General features: G+C 41.5%; 1 protein-coding gene across 10 annotated transcripts in view; it reads right to left on the bottom strand.

Moving 5' to 3' along the window:
• The window catches only part of SHROOM3 (shroom family member 3), a 310752-nt gene that overhangs the window by 50827 nt on the left and 246658 nt on the right, over nucleotides 1-13267 (bottom strand). For 6 of the 10 annotated variants that reach the window (XM_087434458.1, XM_087434459.1, XM_087434461.1 and 3 more), the window contains one exon: nucleotides 8279-8410. In XM_087434458.1, coding sequence (XP_087290584.1) covers nucleotides 8279-8410 — 132 coding nt within the window. Of the gene's footprint in view, nucleotides 1-8278; nucleotides 8411-10909; nucleotides 11060-13267 lie in introns of all 10 variants that reach the window. The other 4 variants (XM_087434456.1, XM_087434454.1, XM_087434455.1 and 1 more) reach the window with 2 other exon arrangements.

The following is a 13267-nucleotide window of genomic DNA, read 5'->3' as shown; positions in this document are numbered from 1 at the left end:
CCTTTTGCATTCACAGATCCAGATGGAAGTATGTCCAGAATAAAAATCACTCTGTGTTGAGATATGTTTTTGCATGTCCACAGGAGACAGAAAAGCTCTTAAGAATTCTTATAAAAGTTGAAAAAACTCATCATCTTCCAAAATATTAAAAAAAGGTGGTAATTGTCCCTTAACACACCATTGGCAAAGACATTGTTTTTGAGAAATCCCTTAGCCCTTCATAGCATCCCTAACCTCTAGTTTCTATGATTACTGGGCTTTTCAAGGCTGAACCTCAGACTTTTTGGATTCACAGAAAAATCTAACAAGTAAACATTTCTAAGGCTTTTATAATTGCCTCACTAATATCTGTGTCTTAAAAAAGTGGTTCGGTGGGAGGAAAGGTACGCATTAGGTAATATAACCCCATAGCAACAGACAGTCCTTCTGGAAAGAGAAGTTCTTTTTAAATGTCACATCCTGATAATATGCCCTGGGGACTTTTGGCTGTGACAATGGAATCACAAGCAAAAGTGAAGTCTGCTAACAGACATAAGACCCTAATATCTAAACTTTGCATAAAAGGCAAAAAAACCTTTTCTGTTAAAATACATTACCCCGTTCCTCCACACTTATCTCAATATCCTTTCACTACTAATTTGCCTCCTCACCACCCTCCATTTGGAAACATTTTTTTTAATTAAATTTTATTGATGACCACAAAAAACTATTACCATAAAATAGAGGAACTAGCAATGGGATGGGTGTCTTTCACTTAGTCACCAATGGGTGATGACATCGAAATGTTCTTTTCACCAATATTTCCCTCTTTTTATCATTCTCCCCTCAACTCTGACACATACAGAGGAATCAGAATAGTCAACTCTCCTTCCCACACTTTTGCATATAAGTCATGGCAGAAGTTACCACAAACCCTGTAACATCTTTGATCTGTAAGAGCACTCATCTTTGTCTTTCATTGACTTTCACACTCAATTACAACAGAATTATACAGCATCAATAGAATAACAGAAACTCTGATTATCAATAAATAATTTCTTCTTCTCAACTCTCAATTTGGGACCAGACATTTTATTTGTTGGAGGAGGAAGGAGGGACTGGCCTTCGACAATTTCTTCAGCTATCAGACAGTATGATTTTAGAATCTTCTCTACTACTTCTCTGTGCTATAGAATATGTTGCTAGAGCGCAGACAGGAGAAATCACTTTCATGCTGGTTTGTTGTCATCTTCCACACACAGACACCCACAAACGCACTCTCATGGATCTCAGAGAGGGTCAGATAGTTGACAGAGAACTAGAAATATTGTGTGTGCTCCTGAATTACTACCTTTCTTTTTTTTGTGAGGAAGATCAGCCCTGTGCTAACATCTGCCAATCCTCCTCTTTTTTTTTTCCGCTGAGGAAGACCGGCCCTGGGCTAATATCCGTGTCCATCTTTCTCCACTTTGTATGGAATGCCACCACAGCATGGCTTGATAAGCGGTGCGTCGGTGCACACCTGGGATCCGAACTGGCAAACCCCGGGCCGCCACAGTGGAGTGCGCGCACTTAACGCTTGCACCACTGGGCTGGCCCCCATTTTTTTTGGTTTTTTTTAAAGGAGAAGTTGCTTGGGGCCTCTCCCAGAGGACTCCTGTGGGATAACTTAGGAGCAGCTCAGCAGGGCACTGGAAAAGGTATGTATGGTTCTCCTCCTCCACCCACTGGGCTGCAGAGCTGAGGGGCGGGAGAAGAAGGGTATCCCGACTATGGCTGGAAACACTTCTCCTTAATGTATAAACCCACAGAAGATTGCCCTTTGAGGGTTTAAAGGAGTCCAAATACCAACCAAGATATTTCAAAATCAAGCTAATTAATTTTTGTACGATGCCAAAGTACAAATTAAATTTCATTTGCCAAAACAAATGAAATTGTTAAGAAACGGGTTTTTTTTTGTGAGGCAGAAGCCTCACCTTTTGGTAGTGATTTTTTTCTAAACACCATTCCATTAAACGGAAACAAATAAATGCCCTCCAAACCTCCAACACTAAAGAAACTGAATTGTCTTTTGGAGTAAGTTTGATGCACTGTATTGGTTTTCTCCTCTTATTTCACTTTCTCCTCATTTAGAGGAATAGGCCACAAATGAGAAATTAAAGGCAACAAAAAAAACAAAGGAAAGGACAGAAAGCATTTATTTTAGATAAAAACTTCAAACAATGGTCAAAAGATCATTTTTTAAAAATGATACTGGAAAAGACTTTTGTTCATTAAAATAAAGTTTTCAAATATTATTGAAATCTGAATGAAAGGAATAGTGACGTTTTTAAGGCAGAGAAGCTGAAAACTTGAAGAACGCTTGCTCCAGTCCCTACCTACCAATATTTTCATGATAAATTTTACAAGGAGGAGTTTAACTGCCACCACCACTCACACATAACTTGACACTGTTGGGGAGAAAATAATAAAACTCAGAAGAATGTTCTCTTTTATTCACTTTCAAGTGAAAGAATGCCAAATAAAACTTGAAAAACCAGCCCTGTGATCCCTCTCTCTATATATGTTTTATAATATAAACAGTTCATATTTTCTTTTCTACCTTTTACATGGTATAATAATAAAATGAGTGCCTGTATAATAAAATAAATATTCAAGTCACCTTGAGATCTAGAACATTACCATGACTGTTGCATCCACCTGCTCTTTTCCATGTCATATTTTCTTTTAAGCAAAAGCATCCCTAGCTGCAGGCATTGACATTAAGCATAACTCTGAACAAAAATTTTGAATCAAGATTATAGAAGGATAAAAGCAGAATTCAAATTACTGTGAATAAGGGAAAAGATAATCAAGTATTTAAACTTTCAATTGTGATGGGGTTAAATAATGTACAACTGGCAATCTCAATAAACACTTCTTTTCATTTAAACTCAAAGGTGAATAGAAGACCATCTCTTTTCTTTAAAATTGAATATATTCACAGGTTCTTTACACAAATTCTTCTTTACACAAATATTGGCAGTGAGAATAGAGAAGAACTTGCCAACTAGTACATAGATAAGTAGCCACTGCTTGTGAGAAACGGAAATAGTTACTCTGAAATTCCCTACAGAAATGGGGAAGCAAAACTATAAGGTACACAACATAAAGCAACTGCTAATCTGAATGAGATAAAAAGCCACGCTAAATACGCACATCATAAGAAATATGGCAACTGTATATACAGGAGAAAGAATGATTGCATATTCCCACACAGAAATATTAATAGTACACTGAATTACATGAGGTGCTCAAATATTGAGAATTTTCATGACACTTTAGAGAAATGGGCTTAAATTCAATATGTGGTTGCTTATTTATTTTTCTTTATCAAGAGATATAGCACAATATCAAAAAGACACCTGTGAAAGGCTTGTCAGTTGAGAATCCTGCAATGAAAGATTCTAAATCTCATTCTAACACAGGAGTAGACTTACCTTGTGGCAAACAGTAACATCCTAGATAACAACCCTCTGGCCAACTGAATGTCACACTCAGGAGAGGGATAAAAAGCCATTTCACCCTGCTACCGCTCTTTCTGCTCCTCCCAGGGTTGCAAAGTCTTCGCAACAACTCCATGTGCCTCCCGTCAGACAGCCTGAACCGCCCTGAACTTGCTGAGCTTCGTACAAGTGGGAGGGACTCTCATTCCCAATCACCTCTGTAAACTGGCCAATTAAAATTCAATTCCTGCTCTATAAGAAGGAAGAAGAGAAGGTGACCCTTAGTGACTCTTCCTGAGAAGAACCAGCATCTTAGACAATAGCACCCAGCTTAGAAATGCCAGAATTCTATTTTGTGGGCTGGAGGAGGAGGGAAGCAAGGAAAATCATCAGCTTATGATAAAATGCATCAAACTGAAATCAGGAAGCTTCCTGAAATGATTTCTGCTAAACCAGCACCCTCCTCCACATGCAAAAATGTCACTGTCTGCAAAAGTGTGTGTTAATTGCTGTAAGCTTCCCACAGTTTGGGAGGCTACTGAAGCAGGGTTCTCTGCTAACACCCACCGAGGCTTCCTGAGGCACGCTGTCCTGAGTACACTAAGTCAACAGCACAGGGACAGAACTCATTGCCAAGGGAAGTGAAAGTGCCAGCTGAACTAACCTTGCTGCCCAACTGAGAATGAATTAAGAGTCAAACCTGAGCTTCTATTATCCATTCATCTTGATTTACTTTACAGAGCACATAACATATCACCATGTATGGGTAAAAGCTTAATAATTAGATGAGACAGTTATTATAATAATGGTGGTGACTGGTGGCGGAAGGTAAGGAAGGGATGAGAGGTTACAGAGGAAAGCACTGGCTTGGGAAATCTTGAGTTTTAAGCTAGAACATTTTGTCTACTTTACCACTTCATTGAGCTACCCTACCCTGAGGCTTGACAGATTTTAGGGAGAAGTTTCTGCCAAGATAAATTTGATTACAAGATTACTACTGACAAGTTAGTTATGAGAGAATTCAGGGATCTAAGCAGGAAAGGAAGGATGGGATTGGATCTGGTAGAATATTAAGCCTTGATCCACTAAGAGCTTCTCTCTCTCTCTCTTTAACTTGGTTGTTTGACTAGTCCCTGTATACCTGGGGGGAGGGAGTTTCTTCCTTTTGCTCTTTCCTTTTTCTTATAAATAAGTGAGAAAATCCTTTCTGGCTATTTTCTTTATGAAAAAGGAGCTATATATAACTATGACCCATTGGACTTGGAATTGGCTCATGAGGTGACTCTAGCACTTTTCAATTCTAAAATCAGTGTACAGGCTTCTGTGACTTGTCACAAATTAGACTAGCTCAATGCCCACTATTAACCTCCCACCTCAACACTTGTAAGACTACTAAGAAGATGATAAGCACATCATGTCTGCTCTCTCTCAGTGGAAGAACAAGACATCAGCATCTCATCCCTTTCCATATTTCAAAACAGGATTCAGATCTCAGCCAGCTTGAGAGAACTCTCAGTGACAAAAGCTAGAACAATTTGAGCAATAAAATAAATAACAGTACTATTGGATTATAACTCACAGAATAAAATAATATGATGGATTCCATACTGCTATAAATAGTTGAATAAATAAGTGGAGCAGAGAGACAGCTCTTCCTTACAGAAGAATTCCAATTAATAAATGTAGAAGGAATGAAGGAAATAGACTCATCTTTAGAACATTACAGTAATAATTATCACAGGCAGTATCCACCGATGGATGCTAAAATCAGTGAGAAAAAGTTTGAGAAGAAACAGGATATTTACATAGCCTCAAAGTTATCGCCCCCAATATATTTATTAATTACAGAGACAAATAACATTATAGTGGAGAAACCTGGCAGACTTCACCTTAACCAAGTAATCAAGGTTAACACTACAAGTAATAAAACGTATGAACATCATGTAACCCCTGATAGGACACACAAAGGCCACATCACTTTCATGGTATTCTTGCCAAAAATGCATAAACAATCTAATCAGGAGACAGTATCACACAAACCCAAATAGAAGGCATTCTACAAAATAACTGGCCCATACTCTTCAAAAGTGTCAAGACAAAGACATAAAAGACAAAGCAAGACTGAGGAAATATCACAGATTAGTGGAGACTAAGGAAACACGACAATTAAACACAGCGTAGGATCCTGGAACAGAAAAAGGACATTAGTAGTGGAAAAAATGGTAAAATCTGAATAAAGTCTATAGTTTATGAAGTCTTGTAGTCTGTAGTTAATAGTATTACACCAATGCTAATTTCTTCGTTTCGATATTTGTACTATGGTTATAAAAGATGTTAACATTAGGGAAACGTGGGTGACGGGTGTATGGGAAATCTCTGTACAATTTTTGCCACATTTTTGGGTCTAAAACTATTTAAAAATAAAAAGTAAAAAACAAAATGGGCAGGATTTAGGATTGGAATATAATTGGATGAGAACCACTCCAATTTCCAAGTTCAGTTCTACATCAGTGACACGTGGGTTGCAGTGAGACCCCAGGGGATAGGAAAGCGTTAGGAAGTGGACTATTGTAGGGGCTTACAATATAGTTGTGGAGACAAGACACATACGTAAAATTCTTAGAGTACAAACAGAGCAAAAATTCCAGCCACAAGGATATGCGCAGGAGTGATGTGTGCAACATCTAGGTCACGCCTTTTTCCAGAGGAAATTGCTTGCCTCTCTGCTCCCTTGCAGTCTCCCTTCACACAGACACAGCACCATTTCCAGGCTTTGACCACGCTGATGAGGGCAACCCCAGCTTGTTTTAAAGACAATCTCCTCATGATATACATTTAGGTTCATTTCTTTCATCCAATTGTTAAAGCCTGTTTTATAAAATATTTTAATTTTTTCAAGCTCAAACCTAGGCCTGTGTGATTTCAGCGCTCAACCTCTGAACCCCACTTAGTCTCTGCTCTCATGGCCCTGGCTAATGGCCTACAATTACCTCCAACTGCCCCACAGCAGAAACTTAGGAGTCACACTCTTTAGTCCTTCTCCTCCATTCTCCCACCCTCATCTGCTATTGATCTGCCTCCTAAATTCTTCTCAAATCTGTCTCATCTCTTGTCCCATCACCACTTGCTTAGCTTAAGTCTTGATCATTTCTAAATTCTTCTCAAATCTGTCTCATCTCTTGTCCCATCACCTGTCCCATCACCACTTGCTTAGTTTAAGTCTTGATCATTTTCCTCCTAGGCTGTTGTAGTAACTTCCTAACTACCATGTTCTGGCCTCGAGTACTTCGGCACTGATGCTACATTAACCTACAGAGCCCAATGGAGTCTTGTTAGATAGAAGGCTCTGGTTCTCTACATTTTGAAGGTCCTAGGAGGCTGAAGAGAATAGTGATGACCTCGGGTTTCTGCTTCTTCAGGCTGTCCCTGGAACAACCTTTTGCCAGCTGGTTCTCTTGCTGTCAGAGCCCTTTGCGAATCTTGCCCTGTCCTCAATAGGTAAACTTCTTTTCAATCTTTTTGTCAAATGAAATCTTACAGAGAACCTTAATGTAGACACCAGATACAAGTGTTGTTTTATTATACAAAACATAACTACATTAATTATATTTGCATATCCATAAACATGGATAACTGCATAAATCCAAATTTATCATGTTTACTTATTTATAACGCAAGTCAATGTGTCTACATGAAAGAAGCCCCCACATTGAAATCAGGATAATTAACAACAGTGATAACCAACATTTGTTGAGTGCTTAAGATGTGCTGGGCACCACCTATGCGCATTACATGTATTAGCTCTTTCAATCCTTTCAGCAACCCTATGATTAGTTATTAAACTCATTTTACAGACTGTAAACTCAGAGAACTTAAATAACATGTCTGCAGTTACATAATAAGTGGCAGAATCAAGATTTGAATTCTAGGTAGTCTGATTCCACAGACTCCATCTCACTCACTATATTATACTGTTCTTCACGCTGGCACACAGACTTACATGATGATGATAATAACCACAACACCATTACACCACCACCTAATATTTATTCCACCTGATATTTATTTAGTTCTCGTTCCCTATGAGCAGGCTCTGTCCTAAGTGCTTTGAATACCTTACCTCATTGAATCCCCACAGTTGTCCTATGAAGCAGGTTCTGTTGTGCTGTTATTGAGGTAATAGAGTGTAGTGGCTATGAGCTTGGTCAAACTGCCTGAATTTGAATCCACCACCCCCTCACTGAATGCCCTTACACTGCTGCAGACTTCACAGGACTGGTGTCAGAATTCGATGAGACGTGCAGAGCCCCAGGACCCCGCGTAGCACAGGGACAGCACAGATAAGTAGCTGCAAATTTTTATTAGGCTAACTTGGCCATCTCAGGACATTCCTCAATTAGAGATGACAACAGAAGTTTTAAATGAATATCCATTCCAAGATGAATGAATCTTGCTGTACAATTTAACACATTAGTCATTTCCAAAGTGTAAGACGTTGGTATACCGCCTTGAGTGTTTTTAATTATAGTTTTAAAAACAGTTGTGGATGCATTTTTTAAAAGTTATTTGAATCAAATGATTTGAGGAACCACCGGATGATCTCCCAGGAGCTTTAGTGTTCTTCAGGACCTAGTTTGAAAGCTGCCATTAAGACGGTTAGCCTTCTGAGCTCTGAGCTTCCATCTGACCTCCTTGTTCGGCCCCTCCTTACCTCTCACTAGCCTGTATCTTGACCAGCCTTGGCCCCCAATTCCCTCTTCCAGCAGCCGAGTGCCTTTTCTGAGCCACTCATTACAGACCTCTGTGCCCCTTACCTGTGCTTCAGCCGAAGCTTAGCTCCTCCCGACCATGCTGCTTTCCTGTGCTGGGGGTCAGAGGTGAGGTGCTCTGGGCCGAAGGAGTCAGAGGTGCCAGTATCTGCAGGGCCCGGGTCTGCACACGCATCTCTGGCAAAAACAGGAAAACAGGAAGTTGAGCATGATGGTGTTCATGGGCAGGGGGCACAAATGAATTTAACAAGAAAAATGCGTGAAAATTAACCTTGGAGATAGAGCAAAGCAGCACAGCTAGGTGCAGACTTCTAACCCTGCACCCACTGAGGTTCTCTGCCCGAATGGCAGTGGATCTGCTACTGAGGGTCTTCATCCTTTCCCATCTATGTGTGTACAAAGCAATAAAGCGTACCTCCCAATCTTAGAATACCAGATTTTCCAACCAAGGGAGAAGATGCATTAACTATTATGAAGGTGAACTCCCCCAATAATTCAGTATCCATTGATAAGTATGTGAAAATTGGACTCATTGAAGCTCACTGTCAGATGAGGTGTTTCCCTGAGACCCAATCCCGCTGCCTCATGTCTCAGTTTCACTGAAAGGAGAGCGATCTCCAAGCAGAGCAGCCCTCGCTCTGTTCAGTGGGTGGCAGCTCAGAAGCACATGCCAACTCTTGAGCCTGAGCTATTTCAGATTGTTCAGATTCCACTGTGCTGGAGGCAAGCCTTTTGTGAGTCCACTGAAATCTACCCTCCCACCCTTGGTCCCAAACACCATCCTATAAATCTTTTCCTCCATATACTCCCAGGGAGTCAGAGAAAAATTTTAAGCCCTGTGTGGCCAACGTGTTCCGCCATGGGAACAGGCATGTCTCTTCTCCGTAGGAGAGTCTCAGATACTGAATTTCCAAATACCCCGACTGAACCCTTAACACCTCCTCTTGATCAGACTGTCCCCTGCATCAGGCTCTGAAGCAGGTTTACCATCATTCCACTTCACTGGGTACTAGGGGTGTGTTTTCAACACCTGTCTTCAAAGATCTTTCTAAGCCTCTGAGAGCCGACTGGTGGCCCCCACACATGTCCTATAAGCAGGACTCTGGAGGAGGCACAAACACATGCTGTTTCTCCTCTTCATAAGCCTTGGCTGAGAGGGCACGGGATTACTGAATGACTGCTGATTTCTTTTTATTTCAGGACATGGAAGGAGATGACCAGGGAGTCAACAGGGAGTTTCCATCTTTCATCTTTATTTTAGTTTTCATCTTTACCTTAGTGATATCTAAGCACCATCACCTCCTTCTGTACTTGACTTTTCTCCCCAAATTTAGGATTCCTGGCTTTTAATATATTCATTATAACCCTAGTCTTGATGTCTGAAGCCCTGGTTGAGGTTCTGTCACTTAACGAACTGAGTGACATCTGAGCCTTGGGCTCCTCATTTGTAAAGTGAAAGTATGAAGCAGCGCGCATGGGGTTAGGAGCATGGCTCTGGAGTTAGCCTCTCTGAGCTGGAGTCCTGGCTCTACCCACTGGCCAGCTCTGTGACTCTGTCCTCTCTGTGCCTCCGTTCTCTCATCTCGGAAGTGGGTGCAAAAGAACCACTTTCATAGGTTGTTGGGAAACTTAAATAAACTAACTCAGGTAAAGCCCTTAGAATAGAGCCTGGCACATATTCAGCACTCAGCAAATTAGCCACTATTATATACCTATCTTGCAGAGTTGCTATAAAGTTTCTAGATAATGTCTATTAGCTGTCTAGCATATGTCTATACATGGTATATGCTTAATTCGCTAATTATTTTCATTATTGTCTTAAACACTACCTTCATTTTAGAGCACCTTTCAGGTAAGATGTTATGTAAACTAGACACTACTAAAAAGACCTCATTTATACTGGAAATAATAGCAAGAAGAGCCTTGGCCAGAGAGTTAACACATGAAAGCCTCTTGCAGAATTTATCATGTGGTTTCCAATTAGGATTTCTCCTACAGCCCTCAGAGGCACCAAACCTCATGGCCATCTGGCGTAAGCTGAGGCAAAAAGCATATTCAAATATCTCATCATCAAATACATGAACGTGAACAGCACACCCAAGACCCCCCATTGGTACAGGCCATTCTGATAGCAAGCTGTCCTTTCCAGCTCTCCTCCAGAGCCTAATGTTGTGTGCTGCGGGAAAACAATAAGGCCAGGTCTGAGCTTTCACAAAACCTCTGTGGCATTTAATAACTTCCTCATTTTTTGCTTAAACCACCACTGTTGGCTCTGTCTTTTCTGCACAATGGCTGAGCCCTTGTCTCTTTCCTTTCCCACTCCCCCTTCCTGGGAGGCTCTGAGGGACGGAAGGTCCAGGGGTGCCGGCTGTCACACTGAAGGGCTGGCAGGAAGAACAGGCAAATGGGAAAGAGATGGGTACAAGAGGAACACGAGATCGTCTCATCTTAAGGATTCCTAATGCGTGATTCTTTTCAACTCTAGGAAAGCAGAGATCAGCACCCCAGCACTGCCCTCCATGGTCACATGTTGTCTTGCCACCTGCCACCTCCAGGGGCCCAGCTGAGGTTAGCAACTGGGCCCTAGGGTTCGTGAAACCCGTAAAACACACATTGCTTGTTGCTGACTGCAACCCCCAGGCTAAGTCACGGCAGAGCCTCCCTGCTAATCCTCACCTCCCCCACCCTGGATGGGCCGGCTCCGGAGGCTCCTGAGCGGGACATCTGGATGCATCACACCAACTAGGAAACAGGCTGGAGAGAGCACAGGAAGATCGCCAGGACCCAGAGTATACCTTTTCTGCCTTAAACTCTTTCTGGAATAACCTGGACAACAAATAAACACTTTTTAATTCATGTGTTCTAACAAAAAGAAATTTCATAGTGAATCTGGGTGGAAAATAGTCCTGGAATGAGTGTTGGGAAGCCCACTGTCCCAGAAACTCCCACTCTGGAATGGTCCCTTTGCCCTTCTCTCTCCCTGCCAGTTATCTTATCTGCACATTGAACTCCGGCTGTCTCTGGAATGCACATTTTTCCACCCACCTGAGGTTACTATGCTACCTGCCTGACAAGAGACTGGACTCGACCAAGTCTGCAATGTGCTTTGATCTCATCAGGAAATGTTGCCCCAGTGGTGCCACATGACTGGGGCAGATGACACCAAGCCTTTCCTATAAAAGGATATGCATGCCTTCCCACCAGTCAGGAGTTATTTTCATAACTTCTCTTTGAAGGTGAGAATTAATGGGCTTTTTTTAAGCCCCATTTTCCAGATGAACAAACTGAGATACAGGGAGGTTGTATATCTTGGCTCAAACCACACAGAGAATCATACTCACTTGGAACTAAAATCAGTGACCCACTCACTACTCTTCCTTTCAGTTTTGCAGCTTCAAAAATTTTCAGTTTGTCACAAATTCTGTAGGCCTGGGACTTACTAACCCAGATTTGGTCAGAATGGGTGGAGAATGGTGATATGGGGCCATTAATTAAACATGCTACCAAATGAGCTTATTTTTACTTAAAAGATACTCAAAGGTACATAATTTTACTTAAAAAAGATACCCAAAGATACATCGTAGAAGCCTTGGAATCAATGAAACAGCTTCAAGTGAAAAATACTGAAATAAACCATCCAGCTCTCCAGCGTTAATGGGGTTACTTCCAGATCTGGAAAGGTACCACCCTCTCCTGGCTTATCCACACTCATCCTTCAGGTTTCATATTGGACATCATTTCCTCTGGGTGCAAGCCGGGGTGAGGTGACCCCCTCCGTGCTAGCAGAGGGGCACACTGACTATAATGTGCATTTCGAAGTGCAATTCACACCTTCTTCTGGGACCACCCGTTTGCTGCCCCTCTCCTCTTCCACTACACGCTCAAAGGCGAGCAGGCCAGCCCGCTGCAGGACACAGAGAGTTGCTCAATAAAAATTTGTTGAGTGAAGTACTGCCAAATGTTCAATAGATCTCTAACTTTTCTTCCCTCCTATCTCCCTTTAATTCACATAGTAACTTGCTGGCAAAACTAATGAAATGTTTTTGAGGGCTATTTTTATTATATTGTTTCTTGCTGTTCTCCAGTCTCAGTATCACAAACTAGGAGTGATAAAACAGGAATCAAAGCTGACTTGAGGAGGGTTAGCAGGGGCTAAAGAAAATTATTGTGATCCAAAATCCCAGTACCATCTTTCTTCCCCAAATAGTTAACAAGAAATCAAGGCCAACCACCTACATATTTCTACTTCCTATGATGAGTACATTCATATTTTCTCCCCTCATCCAATATGCATAACTCCTGAATATATACTGACTGCTTTACTATTTGGTATTTTAATAGAGTCATTAACTGCTTTCTGAACTGTTTCGGCCAATAGCAGACGAAAAAGTTCTGGATCATTCCGTTCCTGTGGCTCTCTTAAACACCATGAAAACTGGGGAAGGACTGGGGACTGGAGGGAAAGACATAAGGAGCTGGGCCAGGCCTATTAAAATGGTGTCTCCAGACCCCTGTAGTTTCTGGTTTCTATTGAGTTTAAATAGTTATATTTTGTCCCTGGGGGGCCCGGGGGTGGTGGTAGAAGGAATCCTATCTCCTTGGCATGGACCGTTACAACCTTAGGGAAGTGCCTACCGGCCCACGGCTGGCTTTTCTTCAGTTTTGTGTTTTTAAACCACTTCACACCCAGGACCTAGCAGTGAGTGGCTCATGGTAGGCAGACAATACAGATTTATAGAATGAATCATAGGAAATTGTAAAGGGAATAATTGTATAACGCACCCAAAATGGAGCTCTATGCCCTTAAACTCTTAAAGGCATTAAATTATTTTCAGTACACTTTTTGGGGAAGGTGGGGATCTCTTTTCTTTTAGTCACTTTCTATTTAGGTCATGAGTCAGTTTCTTCATGGAAACAGCATTCAGTCCTAACTTTTGGTCCCTGTCATTCGCAGCTGGCTTTCATGGAGTAGAGAGGACCAGTGCTGGGGGACCATGGCCTAGCCCTTCGACAAACAGTTGGCACAGCTCAGTG

Source organism: Ceratotherium simum, chromosome 8 (assembly GCF_057802395.1).
Source record: "Ceratotherium simum simum isolate JZ-2026a chromosome 8, ASM5780239v1, whole genome shotgun sequence".
NCBI classification, from domain to species: domain Eukaryota; kingdom Metazoa; phylum Chordata; class Mammalia; order Perissodactyla; family Rhinocerotidae; genus Ceratotherium; species Ceratotherium simum.
Note: the sequence above shows the minus strand (reverse complement) of the source record. Positions and strands in the feature narration are given on the sequence as shown.